Genomic DNA, 21,325 nt, shown 5'->3' on the forward strand with positions numbered 1-21,325 from the left:
CTCCCTTGTAAAACTTGAATCTTTAAAAAACAAGTTTTTGTATCTGCTAAAACTAAAAAAAAAGTTCTTTCCACGGAAGTCTTGAATCCATGAGAGGACTTCTCTCTAGGGCCATTTCATTTATTAAATCTACCCAAAGCTCCAAATAAATTGTTTGGCAGTTGCTCCTTGACCAGCCACTTTCGTCACATTTGCAGATCTGTATCCTAAACCGGGAGGAAGGGCTTGGCTTTTTGCCTGCTGAACCAACAGCTCTTAGGAGGAAGATGGTGCTATTTTACTGGTCTGTGGAGCATAATTCATTCAAGGAACCTGTAAGATAAACTATCAATTCGCGGCTAGAAGACGCATGAACAGGAGGGAGAACAAGATCAAAATTGGTACTTTGGATAATCTGTAGATGACTCTGACAATCTTAAAAGCTAATCATGGAGATAAACTGAACTTGTTACTTAACACAAGCCATGTAATTAATGTTCAAAAATAATCTTTGCTGAATCCTGGTTTTAATATGAACCATTCAGAGGCTCATGTTGTTTTTCTCACACTAAGGGGTGAGAGATCTCAATTTCTAGCTTATAGTGAGTTCACTATTATAGTTGAGAACGCCTGATGGGCGCAGGGTACTTTCATGTTTGTACGCTATGTCTGGATGATGGTGATGATGGTCTTTGAACAGAAAACACTGTCACAAGAACGAAGGCTAAGAAGTTTGCCAATGATGAGGAAAGACACTGCAGTGGAACCATCAGAGGTCCAGTTTTAAAATGCTACAGAAATTCATGTTTGGTTCAGGCACTAACAATTCCAACCTGAGATGGAAGGTGGAGGAATCAGGAAAGGATGGTTATGAAGGCCCAGGACAGCTATGAACAGGTTCCCACTCTCCCTGAGATTTTATCAAGATGTAAAATGTATAAATCTCCTGACTCAAACACTCCACATATAAGGAAGAAATCAGACATATGTAAAGATACATAAGGATATTCATAGCTGTTATAAACAATCAAGAAACTGAAAACCCTATCAATAGGGAATTGGTTAAGTGAATTATGGTATTAACAAAATAAAACAAGTTATTAAAAATGGCTATGATGGTAAATTTTGTGCATTAAAAACAAAACTGGCCTAACTTAAAAGGAGGGTCAGATTTGTAGAAAGTAAGTTGTAAATGTAAAATAGGTAACGGTTTTTGCAGAAGGGTGATATGGGCTTACAGGAAATGCAGAATGTAAGAAGGGCAGAAGAAATTCCTCTCTTCCAGTCTAAGCCAAGCCCTTCCTTGCTGGTTTTGTACAGCTCAGCTACTTAACGAGATGGGTCAGAAATACACCTTGTGCTTGCAAACAGAAGTACACACAATCCGGAAAATGAATTACGAGGTTTTCACTAGTTTCACCATCCAGTACAGCAATAATTTAAACTCCAATTCTTTTCCACAGGTTTTCATACCATGAAACAAATTAGAGTGCACACAGAGCATAAACTGAGGCTTATCTTGATACAAGTGGAGCTGGGGAGGAAAAAAAAAGGGCGAGGGAGGGGTCCCTATATTAAGAACAGACGTGGTAGTTGCCATGAAAGTAGCTGCGATTTAACAACCCTGGCAAAGTAGAAATCGGTCCTTCTGATAGTCAGGTGCAATGACTGAAACTTATTTTGTCCCTGTTAAAGTAGAACATTCCTGCTGCTCTTGGTATATCCCATTTAGATCAGGTCCTCAGAACAAATACATCAATGTTACCATGTGTGAAGCACAATGACAAGATGGTTCAAAGGTCATTAAACCTGCCATCTAATGGCAGTAATTTTCACCCCAAGTTTACAAATGCTACTGGCATGGATATGTTTGATTTTTGTCTTCTACATGTAATAGACTGCCCACTTTTCACTTAATTTTCATATTCCTTATTGTACATTTGGCTTTACAGGATTCTTAAATTGTGTGGAAACTATAAATCTAAGGCCAGAACTATAATTTCAAAGAAAGGCCAGGGCTAAAAATCTTAAAATGAAGCCTTTAATAAATGTTTATAGCCTTCTAAAAATCATGTATCACCTCTGACAGTCCTCACTCAGAATTTTTTCAACCTATCATCTCTTTATATCTTCATTACCTAATAAGCAGTACCTTAATTGAGCCCTTGCTTGTATCAAGTATAAAGTTTGTAATTCGGCAAATTAGATATACCAGGAGTGATGAGAGGTACCTACCTCCATTTTGCCATCCACTTGAAACATCAGTAAATTAGCTGTTCTAGATTTTCTTATAAATGTTCCAAGCAAAAGATAAAGGGCTGACCTGGGAAAGCAGTATCTAGGGCTCTGAAATGGGTGTCTCCCATTAACTCTTTAAAAAATGCTTTGCAATGGCTCCCAAATAGTGATAATGTTCCCAACACTTCCCTTTTTAGTTTAATAGCAAAACCAGTACTTCAAGCAATAGTATCTAAACCAGGCATCTGATTACAACTGCCTAGCAATAACACTTCAACTATAGGTAAACCAATCATTCTCAAAGTGTGGCCTCTGTCTTTGACATCACCATCACCTGGTAACTTTTAAGAAATGCAAATTAACTCACCCTACACCTAGAAAATCAGAAATTCTAGGAGCAGGGCCCAGCAATGTTTAAATGAAGCCTCTGGGCAATTATGATGCATGCTAACATTTGAAAACCACTAGTCTAAAGGAAAAGAATTCACAGAACCATTTTGTTTATACACCGTGTTGGATAAGAATCTTGGTCTTACCCCTGACAATCAAAGGACTTGCATCAGACTGGAGAGGCACTTTTAAACTCCAGCTCAACGTCCTTGTCAGGGAATATAATCTCAAATGCAAAACCATTCAATACTTGAGCTTTCACAAATCCTAGGCCATTTTCTATGACAGAGACCAATACAGAAGAGCTGCTCACTCCTAGCCCTAGTGCATATTATCCTAACCAAACTGTCTACACTGATTTTGTTTCTGATTTAAAAATATAATCTGCAATGTTCCTACAGATTTTCACTACCTACCATGAGCCTTTTGATACAATTTTTACTCATGATAAAGTTATTTTACACTTCAAAGCCACCAAAAATGCACTGTGAACAATGCTAGGCATAAAATATATGTGCACTCTTCCCCTTTTATAAACTTAATGCCACCACAATACTTTAATGTTTACGTCCTTTTCTTGTCCCCATCACCCTAAGAAAAGTTCCTTACAATCATACCATTTAAAATCTCTAGAGAAGGTACTTACTGGCATACTCTACAGCCAGAAATCCACCTTCCTCATTAATAAAATTTTAAATAAAATTATTCTTAAGATACACAATACCTCTGCTAGCCAACTCAAGCCTTACCACGGTCACTCTCATAGGACAAACATCAATAATCGTTTAAAAGAAAATTGTAAAACAAACATTAAGGTGTTTATAAAAAAGTTTCCTTCACCCAGGATTAACATCAGATTAAAATGGTGGTGGGAAAATTTTCAATTTTACAGCCAGTTAAACTGGAAACATTCCTATTAAATAAAGGTTTGCCATAATCTGGGAAATAGCTGCTACAGATTTATTCATCACTAGCAATTTATTTATGAGAATTTCTGCTTTCCAAATGCTATCAAGTATTAAACATTCTTTTCTACAACTTGGTATATCTAACAAAGTAGGGCCTATGAAAAAAGTTATCAACAGAAAACAATTAAGGGATTCCACTGTACACAAAATGCTTTGTGTAGCTGTTGTTAGTTAAAAGTTGGAATTAAACAAAAGTGGGTAATTAGTAAAGGCCAAAATTAAACTGCAGAAGTAAACTGGCAAGGATTTTTTGTACATGTTACATTTTAAAAAGTGTCATCTGCCCCTCAGTGGTAGATCATAAAACTTCTTCCAACTATTTGATATATCCTTTAATACACTTAGACCTAAGAGTTTCAGAGAGAATCCCTTAAATTCTTATTTTTTTAAAATTAAAAATTTGTTTCAAAATAATGATCTCTTATACCTATAATCCCAACATATATTGAAAGGCTGGTAGAACCAATTCTTATTATGCCATGTTATTTCCAATTTTATCGTTAAACACTTAGACATGTCTAAACATGAGCTTTTGCCATTTCTTCATCCTTAACATTTTACACTCCCAAAGTTTTAAAAAACTTAAGAGTCCCATTTTTAGTTATGTAACAGGAACAAGAAATCCACCAGCACCAAAAGCTTTAAAACTCAGATCTTTAGTAGCAGTCTTTAGAACACTCTAGATTAAAAATGTAATAATTTGTTAAAGCATGCAAAAAAAGTGTAACAGTGAATAAAAACCACAACTGACAAATATATTGGTTAACATTTCAAACATGTATAACCAATGAACACGGCCTAGGTTTTTTCTTTTATTGGTACTCACTTCAGAAACTTGAATCCACAGATATAAGCAGTATATAACCAGAATGTTACAAGTAAACACAGATTATACATGCAAATTTCTGTTCACAAAGGTCACGTATGCAAGTATATGAATTAGAAGCGTGCGTCTAAGATTATGGCCAAACTGCTTTTAAAATGCAGAAATGTAAAATTACATCTTGAAAATATGAAGAGATGGTCTACACACTTCAAAAATCAAATGTTGCTTATACCAGATGTATGACAACTACAGGATTCAAGTTACAAGCAATAAGATCTCAAGAAATTAATACTGGTCAAAGAGAATGGGAATATTTTTACATTTCACTGAAAATACATTGACTACTAGAATACGAAATCTAGCAGGAACTTAGGGAAAAAATTACAAAATCTAAAGCCAGTTACTTAGTATTTCTTATTACCTTAAACAACAGCATGACATTAAAAGAAAACTGCACCTGCATTTTAATTACCAATCTCACATTAATGAAGTTCTCCAAAAATGAAATGAAACCAAAAATGCTTCAAACTCCAAATGAAAAGTCTGCAAGGCTCAGATTAAAATGTGGAATGTTTCAGATGAAAGTAATAAAAATACAATTGGTTTCGTTCTTTATTGAATGGAATCAAAAGTTTTGACATTTCTTTGAAGCTTGGAACTACTAAATTTCATTTCTCTGAATGTTTCTACGTATCTTTCTTAGTGGTGCAAGTGTCTTAAGTAGTATACGAAGTCAGTCTCCACAAAGTATTTCTGTCTGTTACCATTTTGATAAAACAAAAACAATTCTTCATTAACTTAACCGTATATGTATTTTTGCTATAACACTTAACACATGAACAGACGTCTATTATTTTTCCACTATAACAAAAGAGTACAATAGTTTTCTTCTAACTATCAGTACTGTATTTAAAAAAGGTTAACATTTAAAAACAAAGAACCATTATTTTCTTTGAAATCATTAAGCTTCTCGCACATCTTAAGCTTCCTTCTTCTGCCTGCGTTCTTCTGCCAATTTATTCAGAAATTTCTGAAAAGAAAATAGAAAAATAAAATTTACAACGGTTAAGTCACCTAAGTGTAACCTAACAAATGGATTAACTCCAAAACAAAATATTCTATCCATATTTAGGGACTTGAGTCTAACTTTAACCTTACCAGTATTTTTAAGATTTAGTTATTCTTATTAGGCAGGTATAAAACTAAACTGGACACCACAGTAAGGAATGGGAAAAAAACGGTAAAATATGAAAAAGTTATTTCAATGTGCAATTAAGACTAACTTTACAGAGATGAGAAAACAAAGACCATAATAGCCACACAGAACTGTTACCCCAAGAACTTAGTTAAAATGACATGTATTTATTCAATGACCCTTCCACTAAACCAAACAGACAAAATATTTATACTAAATTGAAAATAATCACTGTTCTTAATATTCTAGTAGCTTTATATTATAAATCAGTGTTATCTACAATTAGGAGTTATCTACAACTATGAATTCTTTACCACCTACTTTCAAGTTTCTCCCCATTATTTACTACTTAGTCCTTAAGCCACTAACTAAAACACCAAACTTCAAAATATTCAAACAGAAATTTGTTACTCTTTACTATGTTGTGCTTTAATTTATCCTTTTATCTTTATATCCTGTTGGTCATAAAACTTACTGAAGAGTGTTACTAATAAATAATAATTTAAAATCAATATAAAAATCACTCAGTATGAAGGGATATGGCACTTTATAAAGTTGAAAAAGCTTTATAGTATTCCTCTTGGCTTTCAGGCCTCCAGTATCTTCCAAATTAGAGAAATTACAGTCTAACAACCATTTGGGAATACTCTAACTTTAATTATACCAAAGAATTTATAACATTTAGAACTATAAATTTAGAAATTACTGAATTATCATCATTTAGTTAAGAGTGTATTCTAGAAAGAGGCTTAATAAACGTTTCTAGAATTTATTAAACTGCTCAAGGCCCATCAATAAAGAATGTTATCTTCAAGATAAAGCGTGCTGGGTCCACAGATGGTGCTTTCTATAAACTTACATGATTTGTTAGTTTTCACAAAAGAACTCTCCTCTTTTAGATTCAGCCTTACCTTTAATTTCTGATAATGAGGAAGGCTGCTGCAATGAGTATTCTTTGCAACTTCTTCATTTGTATAAAAGAGTGAACACAGCTTACAGTAAAACCCTGTTTTAGGTATCACATAGTCTATACCTAGAACACAAACATACATTCTTACAAATTCAGTAAACTGCAGATTTTAATAGTGTTCTCATATCTTTTTTTTCCTGCCAATATAATTTGAATGAGGTAACATTTGTGACAAGTCCAATATAGCCTAAGCTAAAACAAAACAAAAACCACAACATTGTTAATAGTTTGTACTTAATTGATGTTTAAGGTCCCATACCTAATTGTTCTCTTTAAAATGTTGAAATAGAAAAGGTAAACAAAACAAAAAGCAATGTGAAATTCTCAGAAAACGTTATGAGAAAAGAGAACATATTATGGAATGGTAACAAAAGATAATACAAAATCAGGAGACATGGGTTAAGAGGAAAAAAGAATGTTTCAATTAATATTTACAAATTGTTCTGCACAGAAATTAAGAATGTTATCAGAGCTTATGTAAGACCAATTTAAAAAATCTTATCTAGTAAGAGTTTGGGGAGGGTGAGAGGGGGAAAACAAAGCCTTAAATCTCACCAACAGGAACATTGGGCTGATATGGTCCAATTCTATACTCATCTGGGATTGTATAGTCCTCCTTGTTTTCATCACTTTGGCCATCTGCGTTTTCACTTGTATCTTTGTTGGGATCATCAACATGCTCAGCAGATTCGGCACCTGGTTCTGTGTTTTCCTCATTTTTAATTCCATTTTCCAACGCTGCTTCGTTTTCTTGGTCAAGTTCCTCGATCTTGTCCACCTTAATTTCAACCAAACCATCATCATTTTTGTCACCAGATTTAAATGCCATGCCCGATTTACGAAGTTTCTGAAGTTCCGAATCTTCCTCATCACCAACCTCATCTAGAGTGACAAAACCTTCCATACTCCCTGGGAAACGACGCTGTTAAGAAAGACAAATTTACTCTGCAACATTTATCCTGCAGCATCCCTTCCGTTTGCTTTACTTGAAGGGAAAGGGATACCGTCTTTGCCTTTATTCATTTTCTCAAAAAATTTTAAAAAATAAAAATAAAAAGAGCTGACTTTTCCTTTTCTCCCCCCCTAAATTTCTACTCTTTTAAAAAATAACTTAGCTTGTTTTAAAACTAAATAATGGAAGGCTTGCCTCATACAAAGAGCAGAAAATAAATATGAGGACATTCATATTCTATACTGAGACTATTATGCTGCTAGAAAATGTATTGAATTGATTTGATAAAAGGAGCTGAATGATGTCCTTTAATGAAGGTATCTTATGGTATAACTCTCATGCAGAGAACATTGAGTCTAAAAACAGCACTGTGGTTTAAAAATCAAGCTCTGGAGCATGACTGCTTAAATTTAAATTTTGGCTCTGCCATTTATAAGCAGTATGACCGCAGACAATCTTCCGAATTTTAACATGTCTGAATCTCCTCATTCATGAAATGGAGATAGCAAAGTATCTATGGCATAGGGTTACTTTAAGAATCAGTTAATTAGCACACACAAAGAGCTTAGGGAAATCTTATAGCATGTATTAAATGCTCAATAATTATCAGCTCTTAGGAGTGCAAACATAGTACTGCACACTATCATCCAGTTCAGCCAGAAAAAGAATCTCAAGACTAATTTACTTGACCAGGCCATCAAAATCTGGAGGTATTAGTTTCCTAGCAGCAGAGTACTGCTTAGAAGGAACCAATGAAACAGGATTATAAAAATCTCATTTCCAGACCCATTTATCTTAAGGGGCTCCTCAACATAGGGAGTCAATACACCATGGGTCTTTTGTGTTACTATTCTTTTACCATGCATGTATTTTTATATTGATATTTGCCTTATATGCTCTTATATGTGACGTGTTCCAAGAAAAAACGTTTTAAAACCTATTAAAGTATCTAATCAAGGTTACATTTCTCCAATAGGAAAATTCTTCAAGTTTAACCATTTTTGACAAAATGTTTTAAGTGTCCTGGGTCAGTTAACCTAACTGTAAAATTCATACCCCATCTTTTAAAAAACAAGCTATAAAGACTCCCTACCGCTACTTATACACTACCACCACAGAACAGAATCATATGTAGTTTTAAGTCTTTCTCCTTCATTACTAAAAAGTTCCCTTTGCAAACTGACATTTTTCTTTTGCAATTCAGTCCTATTTAATCTATTTATTGCAGAGTTTAGATTTCAATGTTTTTATTATTCATATCTATTTTTTCCTAATATAGGCGACTAATTTTCTTTACTGTGACCCTAAATAATTTGAAACATTTATCTAATTTAGTTTCCTATTAAAATAGGTCAATATACAATCTTCCTTTACCTTTTTAAGCTTTTTCTTCGCAGTTGCTGAAGCACTTGCATTTGCATCTTTTTTCACAGCTTTGTCTGAAGGTTCCTTTTTCCCATCAGATGCCACATCCCCTAAATTAGCAAGATCTGTCTCATCTCCCACTGAACTGCCACTTTCTAGCAGTGCTGCTGCTTCTTCTTCATCTACAAGTAGCTCATCTTCCGATTCAAGAAGCATGTTAGGTTCTTGTTCCGTCTGGTCATCCTTCGTATCTTTTTCACCATCTTCACCTGACTTCTCTTCTTGTTCTTTACCTTCGGTTGTACTTTCAGTCTTCTGGGAACCATCAGTTTTGGATTTCTTATCACTTGGAGATTCTTTGCCATCTGGAGAGTAAGATCTTTTCCTGAAACCAAACGATAAGCCTGAATTAACTCTCCTGTGTTGGAAAAAAAAAGGTTTTAATATACTAGTATACACAAAGACACAGACACACACACACAAAATGAAATTACCGGGATTTATCTTTTTTCAGTAAGTCAATGCCTCTGTTGGGAATCTAAAAGAAAAAATTTTGCAGAAGTTAAATAAATGTATTAGAATTTGTAAACTATCCAGTTAACTAATAATTGATGATCATCCTCTATGCATGAACTAAGCTTATTCAATCCCTGTAACCACATCTAAGAATTTAAGCTGCATACACTTACCAGTTCATTACAATCAACATTTCAATAGAGCAGTGAATAAACATTTTGTTAACAGAACTCTGTTCAAATAAAATCTTAAATAAAATAGATAAAAGTAAAAAGGTGCTTTATACAGGCATCAATTTAAAAACTTCTGTACTAATGAAGACCAGAACAAGAGAAAAGGTTACTCTCTTTCAATAACCAAATCCTATATTCTTGGCATATAAAATGTTTATAAGAATGCTGTGGCTTGAAAAGCATGAAAACAAGCTTTATAATGAAGTCAAATCAAATACTACCTACCCTGAGTACCAGTTTTTTGTATTTTTCAGACAGGTCGACTTTCACACATCTCCCTTGAAACCAAAGGGCCTTTTTCAAACAGTGGTCAACCATTGCCATTGCATCTTCTCTGGTCTCCATCTCAATAAAGGCCTGGAAAAAAATAATTAGCAAAGACATTACTTTTCAGAGAATTGTATAGAATTTTAGTGTCTATTTTTTCTATCTGTTAGGAGAATTTAAAATTTAGTATCAAGATAACAGTAAGTCCAAAAAAAAAAAAAAAAAAGACAACGGTAAGAGTTAAAAAAAATCACCCAATGAAATAAGGACAACTTGTCAGATTTACAAAGTAGCTTGTCCAAATATTAAAAAAATGCAGTCTTCCTGCAAAAATAATTAAAGTACTAAGCTTAGAAAATATTATTCAAAATACATTACGGGAAAGAACAAAAAATTAATTAAAAAGTAAAAAGTTTGGAAGAATACAAACTTATGTTGCTACAAAAGGGTTAACAAAAAAGAAAAGATGCTTTCCTTACCAAAAATGAAATACAAGCATGAGATAACTTAACTCATCCATTAACTTCACACAATTTGAAAAGTCTGTAATATGCAGTGTTTGCAAAGCTCTCACTTTCAGAAAATGTTCGTATGACTATAAATGAGTACTATTTTTGAAGAGCAATTTGGCACCATCAAAATAAAGAAAGCAAATATCAGGATCCAAAATTCCAATTCTGAAAATGTATCCTTCAATTACATGCATAAATTCACACGTCACAAAGTTCATAGCAGCATAAATGGCACAGCCAAAAAACCAGCAACTCTAATAGCCAACAACTAAAGAAATTAAATTCATTACAGTTTACTCAATGGAATCATGTATAAAGTAGTAAATAATGGTATAATATAATCCCATTTGAAGTAAGGAGAAAAAGTACACCTGTATACACAAAAGATCTTTGGAAGCAAACTCTGGAAACAAAGAGTGTTATTAGCCAAGCAAGAGAAAAGATCTTTCCTTTCCACTTTTCTATATTTATTCAATACTTTTGAAAAACCACCGCTTGACTAGAAAATTTACCTAGGGTAAGATAAAGAACCACTCCACCCTGGCTGCCAGATTATGCACCCCGCCCCGCCCTCTTCACTACAAATGAGGATATTTAAAAAAAAACAAACAAACTTAAAGCACTTTGAGAAATAATCTTTTTCAAAACTTCTACATGTATATCACCTGACTTTTCATCCTCATCAGTATATAATTCTTTATTTTCCCATAAGGTTCAGCAAGCTTGAGGACAGCACTGTCAGAATAGCCAGAATGAGGTAAATTGCTGAGATGTATCACACGTCCAAGCTCTTGTTTTTGATCAAACTTCTGGTCTGGCTTCCCTTCAGGTTTCTTTGATAAACAGGGGAAAAAAAGGGGGGGGGGAGTGTAAGTCAAATGTTGGTAGGTATGCCATAATTATTAGTTAATAAAGTTAAGATTATCCTAGGTATTAGCAACAATTTAAAATAGCTATGAGTTAGTAAATATTAAAATAATGTATTAAGTGGTTGGTGACACAAACCTGGAAAAACAGATATTACCTTTATTCTTTTATACTTCTGAGATAAATGAACTCTCACTGGCTTGCCAAATACTAATGCTGGTGTGGTTGTATAATAATCCACTGCAGCCTGAGCATCTTCTGTGGTTGCCATTTCAATAAATGCCTAAAATTGCAAAAAAAAAAAATTATTTCCAAAAAACCACCAAATTCCACACTGCCCAAAGTCTTTCCAAAAGTATTTAGTATTAAACAGAAAGCATTTTCAAGAAACTAAAAGCAAAACAAAACAACGAACATTGCTAATTTGCTTGCTACTTATTAAAGATCACCTCAGATTTTATTACCTTCATGATAGTAAAACTATCATTTATTATGCTTACTGAATCTGAAATAATAATCTGGTGCCATGAGGGTAAAAGTTTGAAATGGTTTTCCAAATAATTATCCTTATATAGCCCTTATAGTAGCAGTAGTGTAATAATGACAATGTTACTGCTTAAGAATCACAATTTATAAAGTTACTAATAATCCATTAGTACTAGAATTTATTACTCATTAGTCCAACTATTGGCCCTTCCCGCTATTACATTCCATGTTGATGATTTAAGCTTACATTTTTTTTTCTAATAGAAAATTATGTAATCCCCTTAGGAAACATTTTAGTAATGAATAAATACTACATTCAACTCATACCTCATTAATTTTATTTAGAATCAGATGGTTTGAAATAACTCCAAATGGTTCCACCAGCTGTAATAGTTGATATCTCAAGTTTTTCCCTCGCTGGAAATCCATGATGTGAACAACTCGGCTAGTTTCCTATCCATTAGGGTAAAAAAAAAAAAAATCAAGGTAGTCAGTCAGTCTCTTTAGAACCAGTATGAAACAGGTTATATATTATATCAAAACTTTTATAGTCTACAGTCAACCAGAAGAAACTAAATGTTTAAAATATGTCACTGGGGCAAATCTCAAAGTTTCAGAAAACATTACTGCACTGATATTTAAGCTGACTACTGTGTACATAATTAGACAGCAAAGTTCTTAACTTTGAATCAAGGTGAGATCTCTAGACTACTGACATATGAAAACAAAGTTTTAACTCTTAACAAAGTCATATATAAAAGCCTGATGGTTTTTTCTTTCTTTTTTGATGGTTTTCAAACTAAAGCAATCTTCCTATAAGGACTATGACAGATTCAATTAGCAAGGAGTCAAGTCAAATCACATTCCCCCAACCAGCTAAAAAAAAGTAAAAGCAAGAGCTTTATTACTGACCACTCTGCCCTTTTGCATGTGTCTTGGTCCTTGCAGGTTTCCATTTCCAGCACCTTTATGGGAAAAAAGTATATTTTCCAGTCTTGTAATAAATATACTTGCTCTACCACGCTATTTTAATTGAAAAACAGACATCTTTCAAATACAAATGAAGGATATTACAAATATCATATGAGTACCATGTTTTCTCATACAATATTATTTTTGAGTTAAGTTCAATGACACTTTTAACTAAAATCACTGCATTTTAATTTTTATGATAAAAGCTCTCAGGGAAAGGTAACATGAATTTTATAATCACCAAGATTTCCTCTTGGTCCAACTGCTGGTCCCCCAAGATGAAACGAGGGAGGTGGAGGTCCCAGAATTCCTGGTGCTGGGTTTGTAGATTGCTGCAACATGAATGGATCACCCCTAGTAACGTGAAAACATAAAATACAAAGCATGATAAAGAGGTCCATCAGAAATAATTAAGATTTACTGCTAAAACACCCCTTATATGACTATGATTCCAATCCTTGGAGGAATTTATGTATAAAATAACTAGGGAAAAGTCTGTAACAATAAAACAAAAACTACTACATAGAATAGTTTCTAAAGATTCTTTCACCCATAGTGATTTTTACTTTTACCAAACTCTCATATTCAAGAAAGAAATTTAGAAAATATTGTTTATGAAATGTTGAAAAATTTAACCTGAATTCCTTACATTGGTCTCCTTTACAAACAATAGCTTAAGAAATTTAACTTACATTGTGTGTCCTGTATCATTGTCAGGATTCCATTCTGGGTAGCTTTAAAAAGACCAGAAAATTAACTTTAAAATAAAACTGTCCTTTTCATAAAGTAGCCTTGTTTGGCCTTTAAAATAGAGATTATTTATTAGTAAAGTTATACGAGAGTCTAGGTGTTAGAAACATTACAGTTTAAAACATGTCATATAGATATTTCCAAAGGCAAATTTCAGAATTTTGAATTCATTCAAATGAAGAATAAACTTGTTCTGTATTTCTTGAAGATGTAGGTAATTTATGTTGCAATTAAAATACTCTTATATTTGTTTTTTTGGGCCGTGCCACACGGCTTGTGGGATCTTAGTTCCCCGACCAGGGATTGAACCCAGGCCCTTGTCAGAGAAAGTGTGTGGACCACAGGGCTGCCAGGGAATTCCCTGTATTTGTTAATTCACAAAGAGGAAAAGTGCTGCATGAGGGACTGGAAATGTGGGTTACATAGGGAAACAAAAACTGACCACAGATTTTCTTTCTCCAATATTACATACCAAGAACAGAGCTGACTTGTGGCACTCAACAGAAAGGATAGCCTCAACAGAGCACAGCGTATATGAAAATGGCCACTACAGCAAAGAGTGGGTATCATGTGTGGTTTAGGCAGGGAGATTCCTTAGGAATTCAATTTCATTCTAGCAATTTAAACTCAGAATCAGAAGTATCTCAAAGGCAAAAAATACATCCTAAAGGGTTTTGCCTGAAAACTAACTCGTACCTTCTAGTAATTTCCCTCCTTGCCGCATCTTCTATATTCTTAGAGCACGTATTACTGTTACTGAAAATGCTCTTACGAACCAATTCTATGTATCAAAGGCTATCTTTAAGTCTATCAATTCTTTCAATTTGTTAAAAACAGCCGTTTATTAACCCTAGAAATAATATTAAATAACAAAGTACCACTATCACTGCATCTAATATTCCATATACAATTCCAGATCTAAACATTTTGTTTGTAATTGGCATTGCCTGGACAGTATCAGTTGTGCAGTAATAACAACGTGGATATTACAAGTAAACAATGAACTCCCCCAAACCAATCAATGGCTGTTTCTGATTCACAATAAGGATGCTTTAAAGGTATTTCAAACTCCTACATTTCAAGAAGAAGCTGGCATCGACGACTGTGACTTGCTCCATTGATATGCTGACTCCACTCCTGTAGCAAAGTAAATTAGCAGAATTAACAAAAATAAAACTAAGATATTTTCATTTGAACCATTCAAACTCTAGGATGTTAATCTATATGCAATATCATAAGCTGAACAAACACCTGCCCATTCACTAATCACGCTGAATTAATTTAAAACCATTTCTCTGAAACCCTGTAGCTTGATCCTGCCCTCAAATACGCCATGCACATTCTTGGAAAAACTGGATAACTTGGTTAACATACTAATAGTATGCCTGACAGGGAAAAGATATAGAGTTAATAAAGATCTCAAGAGTAGTAACTGACCTTGAGATCAGTAGGCATATTAATTTCTGCTGTGGATGAAACTGAGTTTTTATTCACATATTATTAGAATTGTTTTTATAGAATTCTATGATAAAATATCCATGCTTGTATCACTTTTTAAGAAAATATATGTGAACATACATGTGAACAATTACTTAAAAATAAAATCTTTAATTTCACCAGCCTTTGAGGTATGTTGCAAGTGTACTACAGCCATAAAAAGCTAATCTGATTCAACAGGAGTGATTTTTCTAGAAAATGCTCCCCATTTATCAAAAAACTAAGCTCCCATTATATTTCTGAAAAATAGAGAAGCAAATTTCAGGAGTGTCCGTTTCTAAGTTTTAGGGAAGAAAACATTATATTTCTTCAATATTTGCTCCTGTGTGATTATTTTAAATTTGAAGGGACTAAATAACTTTTTTCCTATGTTATTCAAATAAACTTTCCTTTCTTTAGTTAAAAATTCACATGTAAATAATTAACACTGTAGGCAATATAAGAAAGAAGAGTTAGGAAAAGTAGGCTTTGCTGCCAGACTGCCTAGGTTCAATTCCCAAGGTGCCACTAACTAGATGTGAACCCTTGGTACAAGTTATTTAAATTCACTGTGATCCAATAGTCTCCTAGGGTTTTGTGAAAAGTAAATGAATTAATAAATGTAACCTGTTTATCGGAATATTGCCAGACACATAGGAAGTGCTGATAAAAATAACTTTTAATTAAGAAAAGCAACTATTATTACAACTGCTTATAAAGCTATCTTGTTTTACAATTCTCGCTTTACCAGTATTATTGTTTCACAAATCCCCACAAAATAAGGCAACTTTTCCAACACTCATATTACCTAATACGTTATATTTGGAATATAAAACATGGTCAGGCAATGTTTTAAAAAGAGAGTCTCACAGCTGAACTAAATAAAATAAGGAACCAAATTACAGGAGGTATCATTCTGAAGCTTTTCAAAAAGTTATTTTACAAATGGGATCTAATTTTTAAAAACTAACTCACACTTTGAGTTTACACATATTTCTATGCCCTATTAAAATTAACTAAAATCTTGTGAAAGAGGTAAATGGAACACATTCAAACAGAATGGTACTTCTAAGAACTTCGGGCACTCTCAAAGCTAGATTGTCTTTTAATAAAAATAGCTAATAGCTAAGGAACTGGAAGAGATCTCTTGACCTGGCTCTACAACCAGATATCTGGGATATAAAAAGTTTCTACTTGCAAAGCAACAGACCATTGATTTGTTGGAGGCCACTTTAAAAATGGCTGTAACCAAGGCACCATAGGTAAAGTTCGTAGAGGGATTAAACAATTACGTTAACTTAGAATTTTTAACAAAAAATTATTCAGATTTAAAATATCCTTGAGAAGTACTGTGTTGGGAGAGGAGTAAAAGTTACCCTATTAGGCATGCTTCTAATTTATAGGAGATGGAAAGGATATCTAGTCGACCAGAAGTTATTTATATCCAATCCCCCATAATCTTTAAAGGTTCAAACTTGTGAAAGTGTGGCTGGTCTTACGAAGTACCAGAAGGAAGGCCAAGATCAAAGAATCAGTTATATACCTCCCAAGCCCACCCATTACTAGTCTGCACTACCATACCTGATCTTTTACTGTTTGGTCTAAGGTGAGGATTAAGAGCCAAAAGGGTTTTTAAAAAACCTATATGCTTGGATTCTACATTGAGGTAACGCTCACATCAGATTAATAAAGAACAAGGATTCACTTTTTGAATTCAGAAGTTCTGCAGGAAAAATTACATTCACCTTGATGTCATTGAGATACTTAAATTACATAAAGAAAGGAAAATTTGGAGAAGCACACGTGGAATGGCAGAATAAAGAATAACTTAAGGGCTTCTAGAATACTAAAAGGAAAAATATGAACTCAAGTGACAAGACAGCAAAAGGGCTGTAGTGGCGTTTTCTTTAAGTGAAAGGAATTTTGAGGCAAGTTTGAGGCTGTGTAGAAAAGCAACTTGACGTTCTACAATGACCTAGAAAGAAATAAAAGCAACACCATCACTGAAAGTTACTTAAAATATCAAAAATAATGATGACAAATTAGATGTTTTTCACCTAAAAGTTTCTTATTTCACAGTAAGAAGAAGTTTTGATCATGTAGTCTATTTAATGTTATCTCTAAGTGAAAAGAACAGATTTTCCAAGTTATGCAGCAATACCAGAGAGCAGGATTAAATGTTAAAAAAAATTTCATTATCTACTTTCACCAAAGGAATTTTCTCTAAACTCACTGATTCTATATCAGCTATAAATTAAAAAGATCCCTACTAAAAGTGAGCATTTATTTTTTCAATAATGAAGAAAACCCAGAAACTAAAATACATTAAGAGAATCCAGGTGCTAAAAATTCTTAAAATTCGTACAATTTACAAATACCATAAATTTTGTACATCAAACAATCAAAGGGCCTATAAAGTAATTCTCAACTGTTTCTAAATTTGTGACAAAATACCCAAACTAGCTAGGGTACACGCATTTTTACAGGTTTAAAGTATCTCTTGCGCTAGGTTAAGGTGTCTTACCCTTGAATTCAGTTTCAAATATTCAAAAATATTCTTTTGTCAATTTAGATCTGTTTACTATCATTATTTATTAATATTATAACTGTTCAGGAACTAGAAGGTAGCAGCATTTAGAGAGAAAAGTATAATCATATATAAAAATAGAAACTTTTTTCTGATTAAAGGCCTTCTTGGTTTCCTTCAGTGTTCCTTTACTGAATTGTTTTCCTATGTGTAAACAGCAAGGTTAAATTACTGTTCAAAGTCAGGAAAAGGAGACTTCCAACAACAGCTTTTGATTTATGATGACTCCAGCAGCAAAGATTTTAAGTCCCTTACAATCACTTTCATTTGAGACACTATAACTAGCTACCTTCCTTGGAATTTAGAGAACCTATCTGAGAATATTTCTTACATTGCCATTTCTGCAAACAGGCAAGAAGTAACAGAAAATATTTTGAGTCACTAAAGTTTAATGGACCTTTTCATTAAATCAATTCATACCACACCTAAAACCTGAATGAAGTTTGGTATTGAACAAAAATTAAAATTTCATGATATAGTGTATCCAACAAATTTGAAAAAAGAAAACATCAAACACCTACTAAATACAATTCCCTAAGTTTTATGAGTTTGTGGTTCTGTCAAATCAAAATTAATCTATGAATGTAAATTTAGCATTTGAAGTTAATTTATTTTGACATGGATTAAAGATTAAAATATTCCTTGTGTAAACTATTGATGCATTAATTTGAAAGATTTTTCTATTACAGGAATATATATATTTAGCTAGGAATTATTCTTAAAGATTTCCTTCAAAGTACTCTATAAATTCAAACAACGTAAGAAGTCTCTTAATTATCTGAGACAAAAATACTGAGGTCCAAACACAGAAAAAGGATTGACTGGTAATACTTTTAAAAAGATTAAAAACAAAATCTCTAATGATCTATATGATTTAGTTTACTCAAAAATCAGTACTCACTTAAAAATGCATTTAAAAGGGATAGATATGTAAAGAAAATGACCCTTCCAGATGTTACTGTGAAGAAAAAACCCTGTAACAGTAACCATCAAATCAGTTTCATGGCAGCAACATGTTCTAGTTAAGTACAGCACATCAGGAAAAATGGATGGTCAGATTACAGATCAAGCTAGTGGAGTGCTATAGTGTTGACTTTAAGTCAACTACACTGTATTTTTTGGGGAAAAAAACAGTGCGAATGATTAGTATTGAAAACACTGAAAGAGAAAGGACAATATACTTAAAAGGGCATTTTGAAAAAGTTCCCATTTTGCCAGATGTGATAATTAAAGCAAAGGAGAATTAGATTTTTTTTTCCTCAAATGACTATACCAGAAGTCTAAGCCTAAGTCAGAAAAAGAATATGCTTAGGAGGAACACAGAGCAGGATACTGCAGTAGTTGATTTTCCCAAGTCTAAAGGGATAGATGCAATATGGGATAATAAAAAGTGAGTTTTGAAGTATGTTTAAGAAAGTTGTGGAAAAGGAGAAAAAAAATGATGAAAAAATTTCAGTTACAGCATGAGAGTTTGTGTTAAAGGGAAATTAAAAAAGGAAGAATGAACTAATCTAAAATATGAAATATACTGAAACAAACACCAGGGCTCTACATTAACTTTCCCTGTAGCCACAGATAAGGAAAAAAAGAGAATTGTTCAAGAATACATCTTTACTACACACGAATCAGTAATTAAGACAGATGGAGAGCTGATTATCTAGCATCCTAAATGGCAGAGCACATTGACTGCAGAAAAAAAATGCTTAAAACAATTCAACAAAGCAGACAAAAAACCTGCTTAAATATATGATTAAGAAGAACATATTGATGCCAAAAACCAACAAGATAATCCCAGTGGATGACAGCTTTGTGGCCAGAAGTAATCTAGGCAGACTGTATTAATGTAAAGCCCTGGTTTAAAATGCTCAAAAACAATTACCTTCCAAATAAAGTAAGTGTTCTCAAAAGTATAAAAATTCTTGATCAACTCAATGTCACCAGACTACAGAATTAGAGTAAAAGATATAGGTAAATACAGAATAGGCACTACAACGTAAAAGAAATTAGAAGTATCTGTTGCATTAACTCACCTTATTAGAATGAACTGGCAAATCACATATAGAGCACAGATGGGGATAACCCTTCGGTAAGAGTCCATGGAAGTCTTCAATATTGCTACTTGGAGGAGCGCCCCTCTTTTTCTCAAAGAGAGATCTCTCTTGTAAGGGGCCAGGACCACGTCCCATTCTCTCATACTCACTGTCAAATTTATGATAGTTATGCGAGGTCTCACCAAAAAAAGAATCATCCCTACACCTTTCTCCATCTCTTAATCTGTCATCTTCATAATCCATTCTGTCATAATAACCAGATTCTTGAGAACGACTTCCATGGTCATAATCAAGCACTGGGTTGAGACTAGGACCACGATCATCAAAACTATCTCTTCTAAAGTGCCTTTTTTCTTCCCAATCGTCCCTAGGTACTCTGTATGGTGGCTCCCGTGTAGCAGATCTGCCATCTCTACCATAACTCAATGTAGGGCCTTCTTCAGTTCTCCTCCTCTTAAGCTGTAGAAGGATTTGGGGCAAGTTCTCAGGAGTAATCTTGTCCTCTGGATAACGACTCAGTTCATCTAAGTCTCTAGCAGACAGACCAAAGCTGGCCAAAATGTTACTGGCCTGGTCTGCATCTCCACGGTGTTGAGAAGACAAAGGGAGTGGACCTCTACTTCCAATGTTAAATATAGACTGCAAATTATGGGAAGAAGTACTAGCAGAAGACAGTGCACTATGAGCTCCTTGTTGATTCAATGAAGAACTCATTCCAAGATTCATTAAACTAGCAAGGCGTGCAGTACCCTGGTTCATCCTTCCAAGAGATGCTGGCATACTTAAAGATTGGGTAGCAGCAGCAAGAAGGCCTATTCCTGCTGCAGACAGGTCACGCCCATGACCCTGCGAGTCCCTACCGAGAGATGACTGCTGGAATGACTTGGACATTGTAGAACTATCTCTTGTCTAGTTTATAGATTAAAAAAAATTTTTTTTAAAGATGGCCAAAAAGAAAGCTCAAACTAGAAAACTAGGTTAACTTTGCTTCAAAAAATGGTAACGCCAAGAAAAAGGATCAATAAGGACTGTAGAATCTTCTTCAAGCTGAGAACCAGCAGACAACTCTGTAGAAAAATAAGCAATTTTAGTCATAAATCCCTTTAAGTAGATGCCGTTTTTTTAGAAAAAAAACTTATGCATCATGTTGATTAAAAAAAAAAAACATTTAAGATCTCAAACTTACAAGGAATTACATAACTTAAACAGATTTCAGATGTATGCAGAGCCTGCATATAGATATTTAAAAAGTAGTCTTTCATGCTAAAGTTTAACTATTAAAGGGAATTTCATACTGAATTTAAAAACATTTCAATTGAAGGGTTAGATGTCTGAATACATCAAAATTTCAATAAAAATATAGATGGGTCTCTTCTTTTAGAAGAATAAAAATACACCCTATAGTATGATGCTTAAGTTCCAGAAGACTAAAAACAAAAAATCAAGGTCAGCAAGTCAAAGATGAATTGGTTGTATTCTGTTTTAGAAAATGAGACCTATTAACACTATCAGAAAGAACCAAGTAAAATCACAAGTAAACGAAGCTTAGGTGTCAAGTACCTAGTATAAGATCTAAGACCAAACACAATAGTTGAGACCTTTATGCAGCAAAATCAATTTGAGGTAAAGACAGATGTGAAGAAAAATAAGTGACTTCCTACAGTTTAAGGATTTCTGCACATATTTAAGCCAAATAATTAACTGCCTATCCTGTATCAGGCAGTT

At 33.6% G+C, this 21,325-nt stretch overlaps 1 protein-coding gene across 15 annotated transcripts in view; it reads right to left on the bottom strand.

The window, feature by feature from the left end:
• Window positions 1–4,333: 4,333 nt before the first annotated feature.
• MATR3 (matrin 3) overlaps window positions 4,334–21,325 on the bottom strand; it is a 43,604-nt gene continuing 26,612 nt past the window's right edge. For 9 of the 15 annotated variants that reach the window (XM_057733908.1, XM_057733936.1, XM_057733893.1 and 6 more), the window contains 14 exons: window positions 19,580–20,667; window positions 14,562–14,623; window positions 13,429–13,470; window positions 12,978–13,090; window positions 12,677–12,729; window positions 12,092–12,217; window positions 11,436–11,561; window positions 11,077–11,244; window positions 9,858–9,989; window positions 9,378–9,421; window positions 8,893–9,268; window positions 7,122–7,488; window positions 6,508–6,629; window positions 4,334–5,431 (listed from right to left, as the gene is read on the bottom strand). In XM_057733908.1, the coding sequence (XP_057589891.1) occupies window positions 5,381–5,431; window positions 6,508–6,629; window positions 7,122–7,488; window positions 8,893–9,268; window positions 9,378–9,421; window positions 9,858–9,989; window positions 11,077–11,244; window positions 11,436–11,561; window positions 12,092–12,217; window positions 12,677–12,729; window positions 12,978–13,090; window positions 13,429–13,470; window positions 14,562–14,623; window positions 19,580–20,491 (2,694 nt within the window). In that variant the 5' untranslated portion in view covers window positions 20,492–20,667 and the 3' untranslated portion in view covers window positions 4,334–5,380. Of the gene's footprint in view, window positions 5,432–6,507; window positions 6,630–7,121; window positions 7,489–8,892; window positions 9,302–9,377; window positions 9,422–9,857; window positions 9,990–11,076; window positions 11,245–11,435; window positions 11,562–12,091; window positions 12,218–12,676; window positions 12,730–12,977; window positions 13,091–13,428; window positions 13,471–14,561; window positions 14,624–19,579; window positions 20,668–21,325 lie in introns of all 15 variants that reach the window. The other 6 variants (XM_057733998.1, XM_057733992.1, XM_057733983.1 and 3 more) reach the window with 4 other exon arrangements.

The sequence above is a fragment of the Hippopotamus amphibius genome, chromosome 1, assembly GCF_030028045.1.
Source record: "Hippopotamus amphibius kiboko isolate mHipAmp2 chromosome 1, mHipAmp2.hap2, whole genome shotgun sequence".
In the NCBI taxonomy this organism is placed as follows: domain Eukaryota; kingdom Metazoa; phylum Chordata; class Mammalia; order Artiodactyla; family Hippopotamidae; genus Hippopotamus; species Hippopotamus amphibius.